This window comes from Oryzias melastigma, linkage group LG21 (assembly GCF_002922805.2).
Source record: "Oryzias melastigma strain HK-1 linkage group LG21, ASM292280v2, whole genome shotgun sequence".
NCBI classification, from domain to species: Eukaryota; Metazoa; Chordata; class Actinopteri; order Beloniformes; family Adrianichthyidae; genus Oryzias; species Oryzias melastigma.
The window spans coordinates 11,110,285-11,125,605 of NC_050532.1; the positions used below are offsets into that span (position 1 = coordinate 11,110,285).

Genomic DNA, 15,321 nt, shown 5'->3' on the forward strand with positions numbered 1-15,321 from the left:
TTTTTTTAGCTCTCCTATAACTCCTTAACGCCTGTTGTCACAAACTACTTCGGCTCCAAAATTATCTAAATGTAGCATCTACTTAAAAGCAAACATATAAGTGATTGTTTTTTTCATAGCTGGAAATAAATTCAGGCTCAAGGGGATAAAGGCTTTAAAATAAACCAAAAGACAGAGCCGTGGCACTGTTCTTTTCTCGATGTTCTCCATTATTGTGATGTGATGGAACAAAGAATAAGGCATGGTTGGCGAATAATGGTACGTCCTCAGAGTTTTAGGTCCACTTTTTCACAACAAGCCCACTCTAAGAATTCTAGAATATTAAAATTAAACTTAAATCATCGAGCTGTAGGAGTGTTTAGAGTGAAACTGCATGTGGCTTAAATGTCACATTTAGGACTGCCCAAAATACAAAAAAAGGTACTCTCATTTTCCTGTACAACGAAGTCTAGATGAAACTTTCATTTTTTTAAATACTGATCTTCCCTAAACGTCAGTTTATTCTTCAGTTCTTTAGGACTCTAAAGACAAAAACAAACTCCACAGCAAAATTAAGACATCCTGTGGAGCTGTGTTCCAGAACAACAGTTTGCAGTGTTTGAGAGCACTAATATACCAAACAAGAGAATATTGACAAAATGAGTCTATTTGTTTCAACCTGAATCTCTTCCCCCCTACCCTTCATGCTAAGAAAAAACAAAACAACAATAATCCATGTAATTCTCATTTTTTTGTGAACCGTGTGCTTACTTTTCTGAGTAGCTAAAGCTAATTTAGCCTAAAATAGTTAATGTTTTTTGACTTTATGAACACCCATGCAAATTATTTAAGTAAAAGAAATGAACAAAAATTAAGGTAGTGTCAGGACTGGGCTTTTGGCTGATGGCTGCCTCCCTGCATCCTAATCGAAATAATCAAGTAAGCAGCACGGTGCTCTGCACTTCAAGTGTCAGTGTTTGTGATTAGCTTCAGTAAACCTGTGTTTTCCTGTTGGTTCAATCACAGCAAGAGATACGCCTTGTAGCCTAATTACCTCACATTTCTGTCTGCATGGCTTATTTCTTTTTTAAATATGATATGAAATCAGTAAACCTGCCCCAAACCACTGTCACAGAAGTCCTTTCACACCAGTTCTTTAGCGTGGAGGTACCTGCTCATTCCCAATCATAGACATATAAAACAATAGACGGTTGCTATTTGAAGTCACCACATGAGTCTAAAGTGGGAAGGGAACATTGATCCGTGTTTACTATGCACAAATCAACCACATTTTGAAAGCCAATCAAAAGACCAAGCTTTTGGACTATAATAAAAACAAAGCAGCTGATTTGAGAAACAAAAAATAGAAATATCAACCTTACAGTTGTCATGAGTAATAAACAAAGCGAGAAACACACAAAAAAAAAATAAAATAAAAAAAAAAAAAGCTTTGGAAACCACAATCTGAAGTATATTCTTTTTTTTTTTTAAAGACCTACTTTGATGAAAATTGTGTTTCTGGTGTTTTTAACATTCTTGTAGCATTTTCCTCATGATGGAGGACATATATAAAAGAATTCAGGATTAAAACTGCTTTTCTAAGTATGTCTTTATTCAAATACTGAGGAATCAGAAGCAGATGAAAACCTGCTCTTAGTTGTGACATAGCAACTGAAATTGGAAGGCCAAAGACTCCCTGCTCCACTTCAATCTGATGCATTCACTTGCAGACAAATGGATCCATTGATCCATCTGATACTGTTTGCCATTTTTGTTGCACCAGTAATGCTAACTTGGGGTTGTAAGGGTCTTTACGTTAGCGGGAGATAGTGTAAGCAAAGGGATGATGGGATATCAGCAGAGGGCTACTTTTGTGCCCACAGCCCCGCCCAGAACTCAGAGGCGAATTTCCAATGAATACCTGTTGCTCTGCACAAAATACGTCTTTAAAAAAAACCACACAAGCTTTTGATTTTGGCTAAAAACTGCACAATCACAATTAAAAGACCATTAAAGTTTTACATTCGATAAAAATTCTGTTGGCATGAGACTTTTAAGTCTGTCTTTTTAACATGAAGTGTGGATGGAAAAATATCATCCTCTATAATCTGCCTCTAGTGGTTTTTAGAGGTACTGCAACACTTGGTATCTCCTGGCTAGTAGATGACGTCATCAATAAACATTAGTGTTTGAGTGACCAACGATCCTGTTGAAGACTACAAAGGTAGAGTCCATTCAATTTTTTAAACAAGTACTCAGCTTTGTTCAGAAATCAAGACATTATTTGCATATGCATCAATTTGTTAGATCAGTGCATCATGAAACGTCACCTGAACAGTTATAAATGTCCTCACTATAAGAGTTTTTGGCTCCAAAAAATCCTCAAACCTGCTGTCAATTTAATTAAGTATTGAAAGTGACCTTTGCAGCATTACTCAGATTCTTGTTTTTAATGCACTAAAGTCTTCCCTAAAAAGGCGGAACATAGCGTGCATCAAAATTAATGTTTTTTTTTTGTTTGAAAATTGCAAATGAAATGAGATTTATTTTTCCTCAGAGCTTTCTGCCTAAAATGCTTTGCAAACCTTCCTTACGTTGCCTATTTTTTGCTCCATTTACATATCTGGCAACCACAACTCTTTCCGAGGCTTTTTGCCGCTGTGATTAATGGCTGCCCTGAAACCTGAGCTCCAGGATTCAGTTAATTTAGGACAAAAACTGCAGGTTTCAATGTTGTGTGAGTGTCAAAGTAATGAAAGCGAGTGTGGCGTGAAAGATTTAAGACCGCACAGGGAGAGTAACAGTCATCTCAAATTTAAAGGTGCAGGAGGCTGATCTTATTGAACTCGGCAGGAATTTTGTAAGCCCAAAAAAAAAGGGAAAAATCATTTTAGTAATGCACACATGCCTGTAGAGCCTGAGGAGAGTACAGAAATGTGGAGCTGACATCTTTGTAGCTCTCTAGAACCGTTTTGACTCTCAATTAAATTCAGGTTTGTGTATTTTTATTTAAAAACGTCACATCCTGTATTTCCAGCTTACATGATGCTGTTTCTCCATCATGAAAGAATATCTATTTTTTAAATGTAACCACTTTTTTTTGCTTAATTTTGGCCTAAATCATCATAGAAGTTCCCTCCATTGTTGCTCTTTGACTTTAAATAAAAATGCTAATGATGAGTTTGTAGTTTACTTAGCTTTTTTAGCTTTGCCATTTATATTTTGATTTTTAACATTTCAGATAACCAAGAAAAGTAATACTGAGAATGGTTTATTATTAGAATATTCTTAATCCTTGTGCTCTCTTATGGGGCCCAGATGACCCCACCCTTACACTGATGTGTGATCACTCCCATGACAAAGGTGGACAGGATTTTATGTCTGCCACGGACATCAGTGAAGACAATAATAATAATAATTGAAAAACAAAGTTCAGCGTGCTGTTTTGTGCGTTCCAGATGAACTGCTTTTACTGTAAACATCTCTAGGATAGCACAAGGGATAAAGCGATTAAAATAAATGAATTCAACACCAATGTTGTCTCGTTTACATTTGATAGTAGAAAGAGAAAAAATATCATAATGATAGGAAGTGTCATGTTTGACTTTCTTCAATCTTAATACATATAAATCTCATGCAGGAGGAGGAGTCTGTGTGACTCCTTGTATTTTATTTTGAAGGGAACTCGTCAAAAGTCACAAATGTCAAAAGTGAAAGAAGTTAACATTGTCACAGAAGGGAAATTAGGACAGCCTGGTTTTTCTAAGCGGTCCGGTACGGTACGATATTTTGAGTGTTTCCATTGTCCCATTAAACAGTACCGACCCGTACGTCTTCAGGCTCTCATCTGTTATAGGTCCATAGAGAAAAGGAACGGGAAGGTTAATGAACTGGCAGAAAGTGATGGCAACATTAGAAAGCACCACTATAGCGCTAATCTAGCGTTTCCGTTGTCCTTTTTATGGCGGCATTCATCTTAGCTGCTCACAATCTTCTTTCAAACAACATTAAATTCCTGTTATACACGATGCACAAAAAGTAAAGCAAGAAAAAGTCGAGCTGCTGGACGAACTCCATTGCTGTTGCTTTTCTAGTCGTTACACTACAATGACGCAATGACACGCTGGCGGTCTACACCACGCATGTACCGTGAAAACAAACCGCTCAGTAGTGGTGAGGCTAAAAGCACTCGATGGATTTCAGAAACTGGAATAAATTTCTCTTTTAGCATTAAAGTTGCAAATAAATAAATAAATAAATAAAATTCTTTCATCTAGCACTGTTTGTAGCTGCTAACTGTAACACTCGTCTAGTATGGACTAAACTCAGTATTAGGTAAGGCTTTATTTTGACAATGTAGATAGAAGTTCACCGACTGAAGGAACTATTTGTCAGTTTGGTTAAGATGATAAAAGACCCTTCTAAAGCTGAAGAGAAGAACGTGATCATCTCTCCTGAGGATTTCTGCTCTAACCATTCCGCCTCCATCAGACGAAACGTCCAGCTCTCCATGAAGTATTTTACTTTAAAGGAACAAAGGTTGAGTGCAAACGAAGAGCTCACAATTAGAGTAATTCTGACAGTAACTTCTCTAATTAAAAGAGGAACAAAAACATGCATTCCCAACGTTAAATCTGCTCATCTTTGCACTCGAGTAGTTTTTTTTCTCTCTATGTGGTCCTTCTGAAAGTTCCTAACCCTCAGAAGTAGAGCACTTCTCATGTAAAATTCAAACAGCCTTGGAGCAGGGTTGGACTGTTTGTGTGTGTTAGCATCCATTGCACCATCTGCTCCTACCTGGGAGATGGGAACAGCAGACATTTTGACACGTTGTTGAAACAGCACACTCAGTATTCGGTTCTGTTGCTCCAAGTCAAACACGCGGGTCCGCAGCTTCACGCACTCCTCTTTCAAGTCCTGAAGAACAAAATTGGGGCCTTAGGGACGTGTCATGTGTATCAGTTGTAAATTTATCACTCACTATGAAAAGGTCTGCTGATGTATTTGATGGAAATGCATTCTGGAAACTTTATGTAAAGATTTGTTCCATTGATGATTCCTATAGGACATTAAATGGTGATTTTTGAGAACATTTAATAAATATTTTCTTTTCAATTAGGTAGATTAGGTAGACACACAAATCTATATTTTTTCATCAATTTAAACAATTTTTCTCTGAAAAAATTAAAAAATGGAAAAATAATTGAAGTTGTCAATAAAATGTTTTTAAGAGTTTTAAATTTAATAGGAGCTAAAATAAAATTATGCTCATCACTGCAAGATCTTGTTTATATGATTGTAAATTTGCAAATAAAATTGTTGCATTTTTTATTTGAAATTCTCTCTTGTTTTTGTAAAAATAAAATTTGGTTTGTACATTTTTTTTATTTAACTAGGATGAATCTTAAAGCTTCACCTTTTACATTTTATTATTAGTATTAACTCTACTACTGTGACAGTTTTTATGTAATGCATTTCCACCAAGGACCAAACAGGTATCCAGCATATGTAATATGTATGTAGAATAAGTTATTATAAAAACATCAGACTTTAGTTTCAATATATTTCAGAAAAAATCTACTTTTCAGGAAAGAAGATTCATACTTTGATGCTTTCTCAGTTACAAAGCAAGCCATTACCGGAGAGATTTACATTACAATTTTTGCAATCCCAATTTTGCGATCGACTAATGTGACAGGCTAAGTTTATCATACTTCAGAAAAAGAAAATTCAGAAAAAAACAGACCTTTTGTGTGAGGAGCGCCTGGACCACCTGGTTAGCCACCTAAAAACACATGCAAAAAAACAGAGAAATATTAGTTTTAAAGGATATTTGAGTGTGAATATTTTTTTTTTAGTTTAGGAGCTTTGAAAGATACTGGGAGCCTGTAAATAATATCAAACACCATGAAAGAGACTTGAAAATATATATAGAAAACTGTGAGGCTGCAAATTGAGATGCAGTTGCATCACTAAGTCAAACTTGAGAGAAACACACAGATACTATTCAAACTTCATCTCTAGATTTCAAATGTAAAGCCAATGTAGAGTTTCTTCTTTCAGGAAAAAATGCAAACAATCTGGAAGTGTTTTTTCTGTTTGTTTAAATGTTAAAACAATTAACAACTTTTCCCTTCAGGTAAAATCTCACATGTTTGAATGCAAAAAATCTAAAACAGAACAAAGAAATTTCAACTAGAATGTATTGAATTATTATGACAACAGACCCGTCAGTATACTGACCTACTTTTTCCAAAACATTTTAAAAAATCCCTTTGTTGCAAAATCCTTTTGGATAAAGCCAGGTGTTGTTTTAGGATCCACTAGTGACATCTTTCTACACCTTCTCTATTGTAGATCTTTATTCTGTCTATACTCACACATTCATTTAAGTCATTGATGATGTCACTAGCTTGTACGTCTCAGATGTTCCAGTATTTTTGTGTTTTCTTGAGATTTGAGGGATTTGCTGTTGGAGTTACCAACATATATATTTCATCGTCTGACAGATGTTCCTGTGTTCTTTTTTTCTCACCGATTCAAAGACTTATGGCTATAATCACAGCCGAGGTTCTTGGGATGTTGAGTTTTATTCATCATAATGTTGCAGCTACTAAACAATTATTTGTCTTCTAAAAACTCCTCCGAATTTGAGTTTATCTGCTTACTGCTCCAGTCACAAACATATCTACCAGATGGTCCAGTGGTTTTGTGCTTACTCTTTTCTTACAGCTTCAGTTACTAGATTGAATGTTTGTCTCACTACATTCATCAATTTTCTAATTCCTTTTGACACCACATAGTTGCTGGAGCCTTTCCTGTTCACAGTTTGCTGAAGACAATGCCTTACTAAAAATGTTCTTTTATTTCGTTGCTCTTGTCTCTACAGGGTTCTCTTAGACTGGAACCTGTCAGAGCAGATGGTCACCCCTACTAAGTTTGATCTATTTCTAATATTTCCTGTAGAGGTTTTTCTCTTTCCACTGTCACCTGCGAGAAATTACACCAAAAACCTCAGTTTAGTCTATTAGTCAATTATATAATCAATTAAGATAAACTGGCTTTATTGGAGTGATCCATACCAAATTAATAATGTTTTTGCTTTATGTTTAGTACTCAGAAACCTCCTCAGATGTGAACCGTCCCTTTGTGATTAAACTGAATTGAAATCAATTGAATTAAAGATGCACTGAATGGAGGAGTGCAGTCAGAAAACCTGTAAGACAGAATGTCTAAGTGAGTCACTGTTTGGCCTCCAAGGACCCACAAAACCCTCTAGTCTTTCTGAGTCCATGCATTAGCAGCATCAGCTGAGGTGACAGGCTCACCTTCCACTCTGCTGTGTCACATTCATGCTTTAGCTGGACAAGTGTTGCTTCCTGTTCAACCTTTTGAACAGCAAGTTCCCTAAAGTGTTTTCATTTGGAGCAGTGTCTTCTGTAGAAATATTCTTTTGTGTGAAAACTTGTGTTAAAGGTCACATTCACACATTTCTGTGTGTGAAAATGGTTGTTTTTAAAGTACTTTGCCTTACTTTTTTATATTTCAAGCGAGACTTTGGACAATTTGGGGGTATACAAGTTCTTTTACTCATGTTGTGAGGCCAAATACACTCAAATGTAAGGATTTTATGATGTTTTTTATTAAACCACAGCCACACTTTAGCAGTCTGGGAGTCAGATGTCATAGATATTATAAACCCACCGACATGTTGATGCTTCACTGTGAGGCAGTGTAAACGTGTGGTTACAACATTGAGAGAAATGAAGTGCTGTGACAGCACTCACCTCATCCAAACAGCGTTCATACTGCTTTCTCTGGTTGTCATTTTCCAGTGACAAAGCAGAGTTCTCCGCCTGCAGGTACAAACATAACAGTGAGCTTCCTGAAACACATGAAAGCTTAAAGCTAAAATGTGACTGAGGAGTCTGCAGAAAAAGCATAGATCAAATGTGAACCAAAAAAAAGCTACAAACAGGAATAAAATATATGTTTTAGGTCCATTTCACTGTTTTCCTTTAATAGAAATTCCTCAGTTCATTGGACTAAGCCAGAACAGCTCTGGATCATACACAGCATATAGATTAACCAGTGAGGCACACAGGAGTGGAGTGAGTTCACAGCAGCAAGGAATCAACATGACCTTTATGAACCAGTTTGTAGTGAGTCTTTAAAGGTGCATTAGTGCTGTTAGTGTGGATAAAAACACATCAAATGTTTTATATCAGTACTTCTGTTTATTTAATCGATATTAAAATATAAGACAAACAAAGTAATGTGTGCTGATGTCATTTAACACAACAGCATAAGGAATTGTAGTCTTCAGTTTGACGTCTTTTTTATGAGTGTAGGATAATGCCCATAGTCAGGATTCATTTTGTGGACCCTGTCATGATGGCATTTCTTTATGAACTCTTGACCAAATACAGTCCGGTGAAATCTAAGTTTTTGTCTTAAGGCGAAAAAGTGTTTGAGGGTTTACTACGGTGGCCTTGAAGTGCAAATCACTTCAACAAATCACTCAATGCAAAAACATATTTAAAAAAACAAAATCAAACAATTACAAAAATCAAAACAGATGATTTAAAAAAATGCATAAAATTACATTTTAGAAATTTAAACAAAATTCCAGAAACCAAAACACAATTCCCAAAAAATTAAATGATATAAAAACAAAACATTTTGGGAAAACAAAGGTAATTTCCGGAAATTAAAATGAGATGTTAATAAAAGACGAAACACAATAAGAAAAATTGTTCAGTACCATTCTTTATTGCTTTTTTTTATTTCTACGACAGAAAAAAGTAATATTACAAATTTTTTCTCATAAATGTACAACTTTAATTCTCATAAATTCATGCTATAAAAGTGATGAATTTAGCCTATGACTTTAAAATTAATAAATAATTCACTTTGCTCTCGTTATTTAACAGGTACAATACTTTTCTTGTAAATCTATAAGATTTTAGTCATAATTAAAAGAAAAAACTGTTTGTAAACTGGCTCTAATAGCCTACTCCGTCGTAGGTATGTACAATGGGACAACACTGATGATAATGTTCGTCAGCCAAACGTTATTTGCCCAGAAGTGATGCTGTATAAACTCCATAATAATCATAAAGCCTTTATTAGTATAAGGGAATTTGAAAAACACTCATCATCCAATTAGCAATGTTCCATAGTACCTATCTTTTCCAGTTTCAGCTTTTGTAACATTTCAATTGATTTCTGTAAAATTTCATTTTTATTTTGCTTGATTTTTATTGGAATTGTGTTTTTTTATCATTTGTTTTGCTTTTTCTATTGTCCTTGTGATCTTTTATGTTTTTGCGTTCAGTGATTTGTTGGAACGATTTGCACTTCAGGGCCACCGTAGTCCATTACTTCAAACTCCATCTTCAAAAATATAAGCCTCTGTCAGTTTTCTTACGATTAGAATAATTCTGTTCTTCTGATGCCTCCAGGATAACTATTAATCACTATTTTTTTCAAAAATGGATGGATGCATGGTAAAGCACAGACTTGTTTAGCCTTTGTGTCCTAATCCAAAAGAGAAACTTTAAACTGTAGGTGTAACAGCGTGTGGAACAGGAGAAAGGGTAAGAAGTAGACCGTGCAATCCACTTTACCTCTAGTGCTCGGAGGCGCTCGAGCAGGGGATTGCTGTCCTCTGAGTTTCCTTCTGATCCACCGCCAGCCTCTGGTGAGGCAGTCATCTCTGCCGCTGTGGCTGTGGGACCCTCCAGACTGTCCTGCTGCTTCCACATTTCCTCCAGGAGTTTATCCTGTGCGGAAAAAGACAGATGCATGCCTCGGAGTCAGAGAGAAAAAGGATGGAAGCTCCAGTTCTAACAGAAGTAAACTCTCCGAAACAACATGCCAAATGCTTGCAGCAAACGTCCACTGCTCAGTTTCAGCTTTTGTCAACAACATTTGAAAAACAAAAATGGTTTGAAGAATTAAACACATAACTTTTAAATAAAGCGATGCAAGTTTTTTCATCTATGTGAGAACTGAACTGTTACAACTGTAAATAATGCAGCATTAAGTTAAAAAGCAGAATGTCTGGGATGAAAAGACCAGAATAAGCTGCAAAGTATGAAAGACGGATATTGTTGAGACCCTCTAATAAAAAAAGCCTTTCACATTTACTGCACCGTTCACTGGTTTTTATGAGGTTGCTCACACAACCACAAAGTTTTTAAATAAAAACCATCAACGAAGCTGCTTTTTTTGAATGGGACATGCATTTTCACAGCAGTTTATACCCATAAAAAAACAAACCTGCTTGTGTCATTTAGGCAGTTTACGTAATACCAGTAAAGAATTCAACAGAACAAAAACAAACAGATAGTGAAAAATGTGAATGGGGAGTCAGGCCAACCTTGTATGCTTTCATTAAATCCAATGGATCCACTTTGGGCCCCTCCATTGTGTCCTGGTTCTGTAGCAGAGTTCTCACAGTCTCCTCCATGCTGTGGTCAAGAATAAGACAGAAATATGACAAATTCCTTCAAATATTGTGATGCAAAAAAGTATTTTATATATATACCAACTTTTATAGTTGGTAATGTTTGCACAAAACCACACTAAAGTGTGTATTTTTTATTGATAGTGGAGGTCCATCCACATAATTGCAAACTTTAGTCCAATGAATTAGATCAGAACTGACAAAACATTATATTTTATTTCAGACAATATTTTACCACAAAAAATGTTTTCTATTTGGCGTTCACATGCTTATTAAACAGCATGGGAGAGTTTTCAAATTCAAGCATTTGTGAATAAAAAGCAATGAAAATGTTCTTTCAGAATGAGTGGAGTTGTTCGTCTCTGCGTGACCCTAAGCTGGACAGCGGCCTGTCCATGAAGCGCACCACAGGATAGGCCAGCAGACGTTTGTTACTCTGCACTAAAGGGCAACTTAAGAAGATGAATGAATGGGTCTATCTTGTCCATGCATGAAATGCTATTCATCTTTCCTTGTTACTTAGCTACACAAACAGAAAAGAACATCCTGATGGACCATGCTGTGGGCTGCATGATAAAACTAAATGAATAGAGTGATGGGCGAAGAGCTGTGCAGCCTTCAAATTCAAAATCCTGGTTAATTTTTAGGTTCAAAAGTCTTAGAACTTTGATTTTTAAACTCCCAACAGAACTTCTCGTACATCCTGTTTGCACTTGATACTACAGAACAAGGTCATGCGTGTAAACATTTGCTACTTTAATAAGATGGAGAAATGAAAAAAAAGCAGAGAGGCTCTAAAAATAGCTTTTTTTATTCTACCAGGAGAAGTGCTGCGGATAAATCCTCCTTTATGCACAGACTGTGTTTACTCTCTGTTCACATTAAAATCTAATCTCAGTCATTTTGTCAGCGGTTTCAGACTCCAGTCTTCCATAGAGAACTTTGATGATGGGGCTCTGCGTTTGCTTACATTTGGATCATTGACTAAATTTCCTTTCGTGTGATAGTTTATGACAAGGCTCAAAATGAGACGAGAAGCCAGCAGTGTCTGGGGTAAGTTGTAAATTTTTCCAGTCCACAGGATGTGGTAATGCAGTTGGCTAATTGGAAGCTACGGCGTAGAAAAGAGGGAACGTGAAGATGATAATCCTAACAGCGCGTTTTCACACCTTATAATTCTGCACCGACTGCACGGAGATCATCATCAAATGAGCTTTTCCTGTGATGACCTGCCTCAGTGCGTTCAGCGAAGTAAAAAGAGCTGCAAGTAATGCATTCGAAAACCACAACCTTTGATTTACAAACAATGATTTTTGGAATATTACATGCATGCAGGCAGAATTGGGACACAAAGTACCAATCATTGCACTGTTTAAATGCAAATTTAAGAATAATATTTACTTCCTTTTTGAGTCCAGATTCAATGAAAATTTGATTTTTTAACATGTTTTTGTTGGATTTTTCTGATGATATATAAAGAAAATTAATCTCAAAATTACTTTTCTAAGTAATAATGTGTTCAAATCATTGTGAATCAGGAGCAGACTAAAGAAAAACATTTGAAATAGAGTAAATTTGTAACAGAAATATGCAGGGCAGGTCACAGTCTTGTGTTAGGGTCAGCAACAACCCATTTTAGTTTCTTGCTTGCAAAAAACAAACAACAAAAATAAATGAAAAAAAAAATCACTTAAGGCTTTTTGACTTTGTCAGAAAAACTTGATTTCAACAAAATTCAATTTTTATTTTTATGTTCTAAAATGTTCTGGTTAAAATTATATTCTTTCTGGTGTTACGGTCATTTTTTAACCAATTATTCAAAAATAACTTTATAAAGTAATAATTAGAGCCAAAATCAATAAAAAAAATAATGGATTTCAGCTAACACACTGACAGCTACCTCCTTTTCCCATCATGGGAGCTACAGGGGAGGCTCATTTGTCCAATATAGTTACAAAAAAGCTAATTGAACATGTCCAGACACACAAACGTTTCTCTGATTAAGATTTCTAATACTTTTGGAAGATTTAAGGGATTTCAATTCAATTTTATCTATATAGCCGAATATCACTAAAACAATTGTCTCATAGTTCATTATAAGACTCCTAAAGATTTATAACAACCTCTTTAATTAACTTTCATTTTGCAGTGAAGTTTTCTGACATTGTGATAGTTCAAGGGCTGTGTACAATGCCAGAACATTCTCTTTAAACCCCTAGACTGTGACATTTTGAACTTTTTCTGCCACTGCAGCTTTTGCTCCTGTCTAATGTTTGTGGAGCAGCCGGTAGCACTGCTGACTGTGATCATGGCGGAAGGGATTTCAGCCCCAATTCCCCTGCCCCTGACCCGAAGCAGGCCCGGCCAAAATAAAATCAGTAGGTGGGATGATAGAATGGGTCAAAAGTGACTCCAGTAGCGTTTCAGAAATGCTGCATGTGTTATTCAAAGGTTATAAAAGACCATCAGCAATGTAAGGAAGTGGAATTTGCTGTTGTATTGCAGCAAGTAGTCGGAAAGAGGAAAACTATAGCTGGAAGTCCTTTTAAAAAGTCTACTTTTTAAGAAATAGAAAAACTGTCAATTCAATTTTATCAATAAGATTTCAAGAGTTTAAAATAACCATTGAATTTGACTGATAATTTGATGTTCTTGGAATGAGAAACTGCTGGGCCTGCCATACAAAGCCCATTTCTGGAGTAAAATATCTGATGTTTAGGATAAAACATTTGAAACTGTTAACAATTGAACTTTAAATTGGGCTTGTTTTGAATTATAAAAACATAAAATTACACTCTGAAATGTTTTAGGGGCTGCACAGTGCAGGAAGAAGGCCCTGGTTGGAGTCCCGGCTGGGACCTTTCTGTGTAGAGATTCCTCCCACAGTCCAAACAAATGCCTCATGGAAGAATGTAGTGTAACTAAAAGTTGTAAATTTGGTGTTTTTTTAGTTCTATGTTCCTTTTTTTTTCCGTATTAGAAAAAGTAAATTTTTGACTTCCTGTTCTGCAAGTTTATTCCTGTGGATTGTAAACACCCGACTTAAAGTCATTACCACACAGTGCTTGATGTGTACATCATATTTAATCTTTTTTTAGATTAAAATCAATCTTTCAATCATTTTTTTTTGCATTATCATTTTTTGTGAACTTCTTGTCATAGAAAATACTGTAACAACACACTCAAATACTACTTTTTTAGCCTCAAAATCATACAAGAACCAAGTAATAATCGTATTTTTTTGTAATATTTGTCAGCACAAACTGTTTTTTTTAAAGTGTGCTTTAACGTGAACAGTTTCCATCCATTATAGTCCATGATAAGCTCAGTATGAGTGCTTTGGTGTGTGTTCACGTGGAGGTGGTGGTACCTGGAGAAGTGCTGCTGCAGTGTCACCATCTGCCGTCCACCCTGCTGAGACTTTCCCCCTCTCCCTTCTCTCCAAACTCAGATGTTCTGCTCTCCAGCTGAGGATTATGCTTATGGCTCAGACTCTGTGGCGTAGCTGAAGGGCAGAGGAGTAAACACAGTTTCTTAATCTTGCCAAAAAACTAATCCAGACGAAGACTCCAAAGATTTGCTGCATCTCTTCACCAGTGAGCTCTCACTCTGTCTATAAAGGCACAGTTTGACTGCTGGTTGACTTGTTTGGAGGAGATCTGAGCGTGTGCACTACATCCCCTCCTCACAAGCTGTTCCTCTAAATTGATGTCAACAGATTCTGCTACTCTGCTGCCTGTTTATCACTTCAGAAGTGTCAGGAAAAACAGATCTGTTGGTTGAGGTTGGATAATCCATATATTGAGCGGGCCTCTCTTACTACAAATGAGGCTCATGAAAAGGGAAGCAGCCGACTCTCAGCGGAGCCACAGGGCTCAGAGCGAAGCCGGGGGCGAAGCATGGACTCGACTGACATCAGAAACAAAAAAAAGAGATTAATATAGAGGAATAAAGTATTTCCACTGATTGTGATGCAAATTCAGCTCTTTTAAAAATGATTTTGGTAGTGACCCAGAGTCAACTGTGGGTGAACCCTGTTCGTGATATTTTAAATGAGGCAACTTATAATATAAAGCAATGACTAAAAAACATCCTGATATATGTAGACATTAAAATCTGCATATATTTAATCCATTTCAGTCTCACTTCTTGTTTCAATGTTTTGATAGTAGCCTCCAGCCACAGAGCTGGTTTACTGTGACTCACTTTACCTGCCACACTGTATCAGGGTAACAATGTCACAGAGAACTGTGGAGCAGCAAGGACAAATCCAGTCATGTTAAAGCAGGCAACCAGGCACACAACAAGGACTTAAATCGGTGGAAGGATTTAAAATGAGTAAATAAACAGTTTTTACTAAATACAAATATTGTTTGACTGTTTTTATATCACATCTTTAACAGTTTGCAGATGTTGTGGTGAAATAAAGACAGCACAGTTTATGGAAACTGTTAAGGACTAATATAAATGATTTTATAATCATAATTTTTATTGTTCATTTGAAATGGAAAGAAAGTGTCGTAAGCTGAGTAAAATCTTCAGCCGTATACAAACTGAGCTCCACTCTGCCATCTTCAGAGTAAAAAGAGACACCACACTGACCAGAATATTTACGTCAAAGAAGAGCATCAGATAATGTACAGATATGAAATAACTTTAATATCTTTCTAAGCCCTTCAAACGTAATGTCTAATTTACAAAGATAAATACTTGTCAATGTAGATTTTTATTTAATTAATCATGTGTTTCTGTGATGGGTTTTTTCTTTTACCTAAATTTAATTACTAATTCAAAAATATGAGATTGATAATAATAATAACAAAAACGATTGGTAAAATTACTGATAAAGGGCAATATTTTTTGCTATACAC

General features: G+C 35.9%; 1 protein-coding gene across 5 annotated transcripts in view; it reads right to left on the bottom strand.

Annotated features, from left to right (window-relative positions):
• The window catches only part of LOC112155374 (nck-associated protein 5), a 51,975-nt gene that overhangs the window by 24,752 nt on the left and 11,902 nt on the right, over positions 1-15,321 (bottom strand). For all 5 annotated transcript variants that reach the window (XM_024286950.2, XM_036209751.1, XM_036209750.1 and 2 more), the window contains exons 2-7: positions 13,821-13,955; positions 10,364-10,454; positions 9,609-9,764; positions 7,767-7,835; positions 5,726-5,764; positions 4,777-4,896 (exon numbers count right to left, since the gene is read on the bottom strand). In XM_024286950.2, the coding sequence (XP_024142718.1) occupies positions 4,777-4,896; positions 5,726-5,764; positions 7,767-7,835; positions 9,609-9,764; positions 10,364-10,454; positions 13,821-13,849 (504 nt within the window). In that variant the 5' untranslated portion in view covers positions 13,850-13,955. The remainder of the gene's footprint in view (positions 1-4,776; positions 4,897-5,725; positions 5,765-7,766; positions 7,836-9,608; positions 9,765-10,363; positions 10,455-13,820; positions 13,956-15,321) is intronic.